The sequence below is a fragment of the Hyperoodon ampullatus genome, assembly GCF_949752795.1.
Source record: "Hyperoodon ampullatus genome assembly, chromosome: 2".
NCBI lineage: Eukaryota > Metazoa > Chordata > Mammalia > Artiodactyla > Ziphiidae > Hyperoodon > Hyperoodon ampullatus.
The window spans coordinates 110,533,854-110,544,358 of record NC_136915.1 but is presented as its reverse complement, the minus strand read 5'-3'; the positions used below and the strand labels follow the sequence as shown (position 1 = coordinate 110,544,358).

Below are 10,505 nucleotides of genomic sequence, written 5' to 3'. Positions count from 1 at the left end.
GTTATGATGACTAGTTCATACCAGTGATCACAGCATGATGCTAAGGGTGCCAGAATCTCACTTTTATGGCCAGACACAACCTGAAGATTTTGGAGGTGGTCGTCACAAGGAGAGCTGACAGGAAGGAAGCTGTCAATCAGTGTTCCTAAACTTTTTTTTTTTTTTTAATTCGTGCTTTCTTTTAATGAACCTAAAACCTCACCCACCACCCCCAGGAGAATGTAATGTGCCCCCTCACACACAGGAGATACCTAGACCCCTGATGTAGATGGTGCCATCAGTTGAACACACTGTTCTGAGGAGGTTAGGTGTGTCACCTCCTACCTGGAAGACAGGAACACGACGGGGCAGGAGGGCTGGGAACATCAAGGTAACCAACCCAGCACACTAGGCCCTGGCATTCTTGTTTCCTCACCTGGACAGTGTTTTAGAACCTTGCCCAAATCAGAGATGCCTCCTTTCTCTGCACTAAGACTTTAGTTGTTTATAAGAGCAATGGGATGGAAGTTTCAGGAACCTAAGAGACAGCAGCCAAGCAGTAATTCTAAGGTAATTTAAAAAATTTTATTTATTTATTTATTTTTGGCTGCGTTGGGTCTTCGTTGCTGCACACGGGCTTTCTATAGTTGCGGTGAGCAGGGGCTACTCTTTGCTGTGATGCGCAGGCTTCTCATTGAGGTGGCTTCTCTTGTTTCGGAGCATGGGCTCTAGGCGTGCGGGCTCCAGTAGTTGTGGCATGTGGGCTCAGTAGTTGTGGCTCACGGGCTTTAGAGCACAGGCTCTGTAGTTGTGGAGCACGGGCTTAGTTGCTCCATGGCCTGTGGGATCTTCCCAGACCAGGGCTCGAACCCCTGTCCCCTGCATTGGCAGGCAGATTCTTAACCACTGTACCACCAGGGAAGCCTCCAAGCAGCAATTCTATTGACTTCTTTACTCTCTACCCAAGACAGTACCAAGCAACATTCAGGTATTAATCTACATTCTTTTCAGTCTTCTGCAAATGTGTCTTTGTTTTAAACACTAGAGTAGTCTAAGACCCCCGAGATGGCCAGGCCCCCCCAAGAATGTATTACACTTTCTTTCCCTTTGAGGTCTTTAAACATGCTCCCTGAAACACCTACCTCAACTCGAGTCCTGATTCCCTCCCGCTGCCTTACCTGCCATCTGGGCCAGGTTGCCATATCCCTGGGAAAGCCGTTCTTCCCTGACAGCTCTGGGTTAGGGGCCTCCTGCACTTTACCTCAGCATGAACATATGTCACATTATATTGAAAATCCCTGCTTCCTTCCAATACCCAGCTTGGATAGTAGCACATAGTGTGCATTAATGAATAAGTGACTATAAAAGATAATTAAATTACAGGGAGCCTTGGGATTTACTGGGTCTTAACAGAAGTCTATCCTAGGTTTCTACCCTGTCCTTTTCAATAACCAAACTTCTTCAGAAAGAATTTGCTTTGGGATAAGCAAATAGTTGATGAGGAAACGTCCTTTACAAAATTTCAGCTAGTAGACAGGAATGCATGGTCCTGGTGAGTCACCACCACAGCACCCTAGGTGGTTAGGCCCCGGGATCTGGCCCTGTGCGGAGGGGTAGGCATTAGCTCCCCCAATGTGTGAGAGCCTGTGGGAGCTGGATTCCACGTCCTCTCATTCCCCGGGACATCAACCACTGCCCCTAAATCGATGCCCCCAACCGCAAATCCCCCCAACCTGACGCAAACATAAAACGAACAAAACAACCAACCAACCAAATAACAACGACAAAGAATTTCAGCTAGTAAATTCAGAAGGAGTGACAGAATTTGGATAGTACCAATTTGTAACCTCTAATGACAATTGGATCCAGGCAATGTTCATCAGTGGCTGCTAAAACCATTCAATGAAAGACTGAGATGGGGCTTCATAATGGATAGATGAGGCGACAAAACCTGAATACACTATTCAATCTTTACGTCACAAAAAGAGTACCTCCTGTGATGCAATGGGAAGTACACAGCACCACCTATGAAGTATTCTTGCCAAAAAGCCAAAATTAATCTGATGAAGCCTGCAGAGCTCACAGTCAGTTTATAGGAAATACAGGAGACAGGAGAACAAGTTTTAAAAACCTAAAAACACTATAAAGGTGAAATCATAAAAATGCAGAATGCGGGAAATTCTATAGAGCAAATGACCAGTTTCCTCAACAAATAAATTGAGAGAGAGAGCGTATAGATTAGAAAGATTTAAGAAGCATCAACCAAAACCAAATGCAATGTGTGGACCTTGCTGATACTGATTTGAACATATCAACAGAAGAGTAGCCCCCACTTGCTGCAACTAGAGAAAGCCCATGCACAGCAACAAAGACCCCACACAGTCAAAAACAAATAAATAAATAAATAAATTTAAAAAATATATATTAGTAGGCAATGTATAATAGCGCCTAAGAACAAATTCTGAATCTAGGCAGCCCAGTTCAGATCCTAACTCCATCACTTACTGTGTAAACTTGGGCAAATTATTAATCTCTCAATGACTCAGTCTCCTTATCTGTAAGAAGGGGATAATCTATCAGATGACTATCCTATCTGATAGAGTTGCCTCAAGATAAAAAGGTAACATATATGAGGCCCTTAGGACAATCCTCAGCACATGTTAAGCTCTATATAAATATTTGCTGTTATGATGATGCTTATCAGACAATTTTTATTGTTACTTCTCAGGGCAAGGATCATTGTATGTTATTCAGCTTTGTATCCCCAGCTCTTAGCATAACACCTGGCATAAATGAATAGTCAGTTGCCTGTTCTTCCCATCTCTAACCTCCCCCAGCCTCCCCACTCAACCTCACCTTTCTACAGTGCTGTCAAAATAATCTCCCTTACATAGCTATGATACTTTTTCTCCCTTTGCTAAAGCTTCCACTTATTCTCTGCCACCTGCAAATTCCTAAGCTAGCATAATTTACCCCAAATTCTTTTTCCAGTTAAAGTGCTCTATATTCCCCTTCATACCAAACAGTGGTGTTTGGGGTATCTTTCCATCAGTCTATACCCATATTTGTATCTGAGCACCTGCCAATCTATGCAGTCTAGGGCAGTGTTCAAGAGGATGGGCTCTGGGACTTCCCTGGTGGTGCAGTAGTTAAGAATCCACCTGCCAATGCAGGGGACACGGGTTCGAGCCCTGGTCCAGGAAGATCCCACGTGCCACGGAACAACTAAGCCCATGTGCCACAACTATGGAGCCTGCGCTCTATAGCCCACGAGCCACAACTACTGAGCCCACGTGCTGCAACTACTGAAGCCCGTGCCCCTAAAGCCCGTGCTCTGCAACAAAAGAAGCCACTGCAATGAGAAGCCTGCGCACCACAACAAAGAGTAGCCCCCACTCAACGCAACTAGAGAAAGCCCGCACGCAGCAACTCACAGCAACGAAGACCCAACGCAGCCAAAAATAAATAAATAAAATAAATAAATTTATTTTAAAAAAAGAGAGAGAGAATGGGTTCCGAAGGCAGACTGTCTGACTTTGGATCCTGATTCCAGCACTAAATAACAATGTAACTGTGGACAAGTCCCTTCACCTCTCCAAATCTGTTTCCTTGTCTGTAAAATGGAGGCAATAATAGTTTCTACTTCAAACCGAGGTGTTTAACATTTGGTCTGGTATCTGGCACACAGTTACCAAATAAATTGTAGCTGTTATTAGAAAACCTTCCTGCCAGTATATCCTTATTTCCCCAGCTCTGTGATCCTCTGGGTTCCCCTGCTACCCACAGAAGCTGGTAGTAGGGAAATGGAAGCTGCAAAGGGCTATGGTCATGAAATCAGGCAACACTGCTGTCCTCTTTACAAAAGCACAATGACGATGAGACTGGAGAACTATAAGTCAGGACTATAAATATATTGATAGTTTTGGGTGTAACATATCTGCTGTGCAAAACAAAATACTGTACTCCATTCAAAGGGTGGTTACCCTTGAGTCTGTGACCTCTGAAATTAGATGCACCGCTTGGTCTGTTCCTGCATTTTTCATGGCAGAGGGTTCATTGCTTTCATCTGATTCATGACCTTAAAAAGCCTTAACTAAGAGAGTGAAGAACCCTTGACCTTTCAGTACAATGTTCTCCGAGGAGAAAAAATTCATGTGGGCATCCAGCACCCCCTGGGGAAGTCAGTCAAAATTCCAGTGTTCACTGACTGCAGAACTTTGGGGATGCAAAGGCATTAGCCACTCTGGAAGGAGATAAAGTACACTCGGTAAACCTAGGAACACTACGGGCACTTTAGCTTAACGTGGTACAGCTACTGAGGTTTGGCGGCCTCCATCAATGAGGAATGTGAGCCCGTGTTTGCAGGTTTCTTGTGAGTGTCTTCATGCGTGTTGGCTGGTGAGGGCTGGGGGGAATGGTTCAACTTGTTTTTCATCAAAAGGGGATAATGTGAGCTTACAGCGAACTTCCATCACTACTACCTATAATTTTCTAGTTATTTTATCATCTATTGAATCTTTTCTTCCAGTAGCTCTGACGACCGAAGGCAAAACTGAAACACGGAAGGAGAAAGCAAAAGCAAAGAAAGCTCCAAAAGGAGGCGAGCACCCGGTCTTTCGGTCTGCGGTCCCTTTAAGAGAAGAACCTCTTGGGACCGGCAGTCCCAACCGACCCCAGTTTTAACCGAAACCTAACCCGGACTTCCCCCTCTTGACTCAAATAATACCAACTTTGGATTTTCCCTCCCCTATTGACCAATCAGATTCTGTTACCAGGCAGACTTTAGCTGCCGCCGGTGCGAGCCCGGCGCCTTCTGTCTCCGGGTGGCAGCAACAACCAATGGTAGAACAGGCCGTCCGAGTATCTAGGCAGATCGGGGCTGTTCCAGCCATTCAGAAAAAAGAAAATAAAGCAACGCACGAGCCCGCTGGGCCAGGACCGTGGGGCTGGGCTGGAGTGAAGGTGGCTGCGAGGTAGTTTCTCTTTCTCCCTTACCTTTATTGTTGCTTGTGTTGGAAGGCGACTATTCAAAGGTAGGGAGGGCGCAATATGAGTTGGGAGGAGAGCAGAAAAAGATTTTGGCTGTATTTTCAACTGCTTCTTCACCCATGTGCACGTGCCCCGAATCTGGGACCCCATTCCCCCAAACCGGGTTTCCTACGCCCAGCCCAGGAGTTCCGCTACCCTGAACCCCTCACTTTGAAGCAACGCGGGATTGAATGGAGGGGGAAGGGAGGGAGGTGGGGGCGCGCATCAGGATGGGATGTTGAGGGAGATGACGTAGGGGCCGGCGACGTGGGGAGGAGAGCTGCGGGGGAAGCCGTGGCGAGATTAAGTAATGAGAACTTGGGCCCAGTTTTTTCCAAGCCTGGAAGGGCAGAAAATGTTCGTATCCTTTCTGACCTCCCAGGCAGATTCAGTGGTGAGGAGCATATTAGAGAATTAAACAACTTTGTCTTGTGGTTGTTATTGTTGTTTTTGAGGGGAAGGAGGGCAGTATGGGGTCAGAGGCAGAAATGAAATTTTCTTTCTAATGTGGATTCCCAATCGCCCCTATCTCTTACAGTTTTCCACATTTAGGAGACTGCAGAAAGGTGGGGCAGATAGAATGGAGATGGCAAAGATCTCTGGGTATATATGGCCCTGGAGAAGTAATGGAATAATTTCTAATTTTTGGAGAAGGCGAGTTTTAGAAAAAGACCACTGGGGAAATTTGGAGGCTTTCTTTCTGTTTTTCTATCTTTCTGGGTAGAGAGGTGAGGAGTGCCCTGGGGCCTCCGGGGGTGGTGTGGGGGAGGGAAGTTAAATCTTCTTGTCCTGTCTTCTCCCAACTCCAGCCCTCATGCCGGGATGGCAGAAGATGAACCTGATGCTAAGAGCCCAAAGACTGGGGGAAGGGCCCCCTCAGGTAGTGCTGAGGCAGGGGAACCCACCACCCTCCTTCAGAGGCTCCGAGGTACCATTTCGTAAGTACTCATCACCACCTCTAAACCTCATTCCGGACCTGGGGATAGATCCCTGTAGCACTTCACTTCCTCTGTAGATGATCTCCCCCTCCCAAGCAAGTGCATCTGACCAGGGGAGATTCTTCATCATGGTAGCAGTTCTTGAGCACCTGCTAGGCTTTTCAGACCTCTTCCTCTCCCTGGCAGTCAGACATAGGGATGGGGAAAAGTCTTGTGTGTGACCTCCAGCTTTCTCCTCTTCTCCACAGCAAGGCCGTGCAGAACAAAGTAGAGGGAATCCTGGTGAGTATTCTGGGGAAGAGGGCAACAGGGAGATAGAATTGGTGGGAGATGAGGATGGTGAGGATATGGGTAAGAAAGGTTTATGCTAGTCAGTGTTGTCTACTCTATCAGAAGATAATTGGCCTCGTAACTTGCTATCACTTTGACCTTGAGCATCTCACTTTACCTCTGTGACCTCTTGTGTAGAAGCCCAATAGAAATAAAATCAGAGGTGATCCCCTCCGCTCCCCTTCTCTCCTTGGTAGCCCCTAAGGGCTCCTCAGGGCACAGTGAATGCACAGCCTCAAATCATTTCTAAGGTCCTTTGTCAGCCTGCCAGTCACTAAGTCAGCTGGACTTTTTAGTGAGGATCAGAGGGTCCTACCTTGGGTCCTTCTTGGCCTTATTATTTCTCCTGCCTCTCTTCCTCCCTACCTCAGCAAGATGTACAGAAATTCTCAGACAACGACAAGCTGTATCTCTACCTTCAGCTCCCCTCAGGGCCCAGTACTGGAGACAAAAGGTAGGTTTGGTGCTAGAATTTTAGATATCAGAGATTCTGATTTTTTTTTTTTTTTTTTGCGGTACGTGGGCCTCTCACTGTTGTGGCCTCTCCCGTTGCGGAGCACAGGCTCCAGACGCGCAGGCTCAGAGGCCATGGCTCACAGGCCCATCCGCTCCGCAGCATGTGGGATCTTCCCGGACCGGGGCATGAACCATGTCCCCTGCACTGGCAGGCGGACTCTCAATCACTGCACCACCAGGGAAGCCCAGAGGTTCTGATTGTTAAAGAAAGGCTCCCTAAAAGGGGGCAGGGTGAATAGGAATCCTCATAACAGTATCCTTAGTGGGGAAGAAAAGTCCCTGACCTGCCTTGGTTTACCAGGGAAAGGTGGATTCTGGATGAACTGATTCAGTCCAGCACTACTGGGGTGATAATCTGGATACAACCAGGGCAGCTGTTGGGATGTTAGTAATACTTGTCTCTTTTACTTCTCTTGCAGCTCAGAGCCAAGTACACTCAGCAACGAGGAGTACATGTATGCTTATAGGTGGATCCGCAACCACCTAGAAGAGCATACTGACACCTGCCTGCCAAAACAAAGTGTTTATGATGCCTATCGGTGGGTGGATGAGGGGTGGGTGGGATGGTGGGCACAGGACTACCCCCTCATCCCTGGAGAGCTCCCTGCCTTGATAGAGCCTGACTTCTTAAAGGGTTTCCCAACCTTCATCCCCAGGGACCCTCTGAACCCACTCCCAAACCTCCTTCTCTGAGTATCTTCCCACTCTGTCCCCCACGCACTCAGGAAGTACTGTGAGAGTCTTGCCTGTTGCCGCCCACTCAGCACAGCCAACTTTGGCAAAATCATCAGAGAGATCTTCCCTGACATCAAAGCCCGAAGGCTTGGTGGCCGGGGCCAGTCCAAGTATCCTTGACTGGGGAGGTTGTGCTAGAGGACCTGGGGAGGAAAACTTAGTATGTGAAGGGACAGGACTGGAAACAGCCCAACCTTCCTAAGGGGCTTGGAGACCCCCATGTGTTGGTTGCCCCTTAACTTAAACGTCAGATATTGCTACAGTGGCATACGAAGGAAGACCTTGGTATCTATGCCGCCCTTGCCCGGACTTGACCTAAAGGGCTCTGAGAGTGTAAGTAACAACCCTCCGACTGCACTCTTCTCTCCAAGGTAGAAGTCAGAGGACTTTGGGAGATGTTTTGAAGCCTGACACAGCCTAGGTCATTCTGCACACAGTTTCTGGGTATATAGGACATGCCCTTCTGCCTACCCTACGGCTGAGGCAGAGGAGGCAGAGAATTTGTGGGTTTCTGGGATGGGTTGATAGAGGCTACTCCCATCTCTAGTCTGGTCTTACTTATGGTCAACACTGTCTCTGAGAGGGGTGGAGGGTCCTTTGTTCAGAGTGTGATTGGGCGTGTCCTTCCCCCCTGCAGCCAGAAATGGGCCCAGAAGTAACCCCAGCACCTCGGGATGAACTGGTTGAAGCAGCCTGTGCCCTGACCTGTGACTGGGCAGAGCGAATCCTGAAACGGTCCTTCAGTTCCATCGTTGAGGTCGCCCGCTTCCTGCTACAGCAGCATCTCATCTCTGCCCGATCTGCACACGCCAATGTGCTCAAGGCTATGGGGCTTGCTGGTGAGTGGACCCCCTCTTATGTTCTGAGAAACCCTCAGCCACTTTCAACCTCAAAGGCCCTCCCACATCCTAGGATAGAGACACCTTCTATTCCTAGAGAGCCTTCTAGGACATACCTTAGACCACCTTCTTTCCCCTGCCTCTACCAGTCAGTCAGTCAGAATCGCCTCCCTCCTCCACTCTGTTTCCTCCTCACCTTGTTACCTTTTCTGGAACCTCTGCAGAAGAGGATGAACATGCCCCTCGGGAACGGTCATCTAAATCCAAGAATGGTGTAGAGAATCTGGAGGGCGGAGCCCATAAGAGACCAGAGAGACAGGCCCAGGTAAGGAAGTTGATGCCCTTGACCTTGCTCCCCTGGGTTGGGGGTTTAGTATATCCTTCCCCCAGTGGGTCCAGTACTTTTTCACCTTCTGTGTCTGTATTTCCTCCGCTGTCCAGTCTTCCCACTTTTTGTGTTCTTCTCTTTACTTTTTAGCCTCCTAAGGAGCTGGACCCCCGGGCTGGGGCTGGCCCCCCAGCACGCGGAGAGCGAAAGAAGGGTGTAGTGGAGAGCCCAGCGCCAGCAGCCAATAACCCACAGGTTAATGCCCTAGTGGCCCGGCTGCCTCTGCTTCTCCCTCGGGCCCCTCGCTCACTTATTCCACCAATCCGAGTCTCTCCACCCGTCCTGGCCCCCAAGCTTTCTTCAAGCACTCTGAAAATGGCTACACTGCCTCTGCCCCCTAGAGCTGGGGGACCCCAAGCAGCTGTGCCCATCATTAACATGATCTTACCAACTGTTCCTGCTTTGCCTGGACCTGGACCCGGGCCTGGGCCTGGGCCTGGGCCTGGGCAAGCTCCACCTGGGGGACTCACTCAGCCGAGGGGCACAGAGAACAGGGAAGTGGGCATAGGTGGTGACCCGGGACCCCATGATAAGGGTGTGAAGAGGACATCTGAAGTACCTGTGAGTGAGGCCAGTGGGCAGGACCCACCAGCTAAAGCAAGAAAGCAGGATATAGAGGATACAGGAAGTGATGCCAAAAGAAAACGGGGGCGCCCTCGAAAAAAATCAGGTGGAAGTAGGGAAAGGAATTCTACCCCTGACAAGTCAGCAGCTGCCGTGGACTCTGCCCAGTCCTCAAGGTTACCACTGGAGACGTGGGCCTCTGGAGGGGAAGGCAACTCAGCTGGAGGGTCAGAGAGGCCAGGGCCAATGGGAGAGGCTGAGAAGGAGATGCTTGCCCAAGGTCAGGTGGATGGTGCTGTTTCCAGAGGAGGAAGGGGCTCCAGTTCCCGGCATGCCAAAGAAGCAGAAGATAAAATTCCTCCTGTCACCCCAAAAGTGAGTGTCATCAAGGGCAGTAGAAGCCAAAAGGAGGCTCTTCATTTGGTCAAGGGAGAGGTAGACACTGCAGCACAGGGTAATAAAGACTTAAAGGGGCATGTGCTTCAAAGCTCCTTACCCCATGAGTGAAAGACCCCAAAGCAACACCCCCATGATAGGTATGTGGGGAAGAGTGCTATGTTAACTCTACCTGTCTGCCTAGTAGAGGCCCTTCTTTGCACTTGCTTCTCGCTTGGCTCTTCATTCTCTTCTGTATAGACAGCTGAGGCACCCTGTCTTGCATAGTGCCTGGTTCTTGCCTCTTACCTTTCCAGCTCAATACCCCTGGCTTTAGAGTCACTAATAAATCTGTACTGACCATCTTACCTGGATCCCTGTGCTATCCTGTGGAAATATAGGGATGGAGTATGATGAATGTATAGGTTAGGCATCTTTCAATTTTAAATCATAGAAAACCTAACTCAAACTGGCTTAAAAATAAAAATTTATTGGCTCATGTGACTGGAAAGTCCAGAGGTAGAGCTGGCTCCAGGTAAAGCTGATCCAGTGGCTCAGTATGTCTCTAAATACCTGATTGATTTTCTTCCCCTACTGTTCTACCTTCTGTAGGATCAAGCCTGGTCCACCTCATGGCTGCCAGCACTCCTAGGATTACATGTTTTCCTCATTTATGTCCAGCCAGAAAGAGAGGGCATCTTGTGCCAGGAATCCTAGCAAAAGCCCTAAGATTCACTCTGGTTAGGCCAGCCTGGGTCACATGCCTGCCCCTAACCAATCACTGTGGCCAGGAGTTTGGTAAATGCTAGTTTG

The 10,505-nt window shown here is 48.7% G+C and overlaps 1 protein-coding gene across 3 annotated transcripts; it reads left to right on the top strand.

The window, feature by feature from the left end:
• Nucleotides 1-4,818: 4,818 nt before the first annotated feature.
• Nucleotides 4,819-9,824, top strand: RFX5 (regulatory factor X5; the record flags this gene model as incomplete). Of its 3 annotated transcripts, none has more annotated exons than XM_079698637.1 (10): nt 4,819-4,952; nt 5,817-5,945; nt 6,194-6,227; nt 6,647-6,729; nt 7,211-7,330; nt 7,517-7,636; nt 7,778-7,859; nt 8,164-8,365; nt 8,590-8,690; nt 8,844-9,824. In XM_079698637.1, the coding sequence occupies 10 exons, from the start codon at nt 4,819-4,821 to the stop codon at nt 9,822-9,824; spliced, it is 1,986 nt and encodes a 661-aa protein (XP_079554763.1). The 3 variants fall into 3 exon arrangements, with proteins under 3 accessions (XP_079554763.1, XP_079554764.1, XP_079554765.1); XM_079698638.1 differs by lacking the exon at nt 4,819-4,952 and adding an exon at nt 5,318-5,364; XM_079698639.1 differs by lacking the exons at nt 4,819-4,952; nt 7,211-7,330 and having other exon boundaries at nt 5,830-5,945.
• Nucleotides 9,825-10,505: the final 681 nt, after the last annotated feature.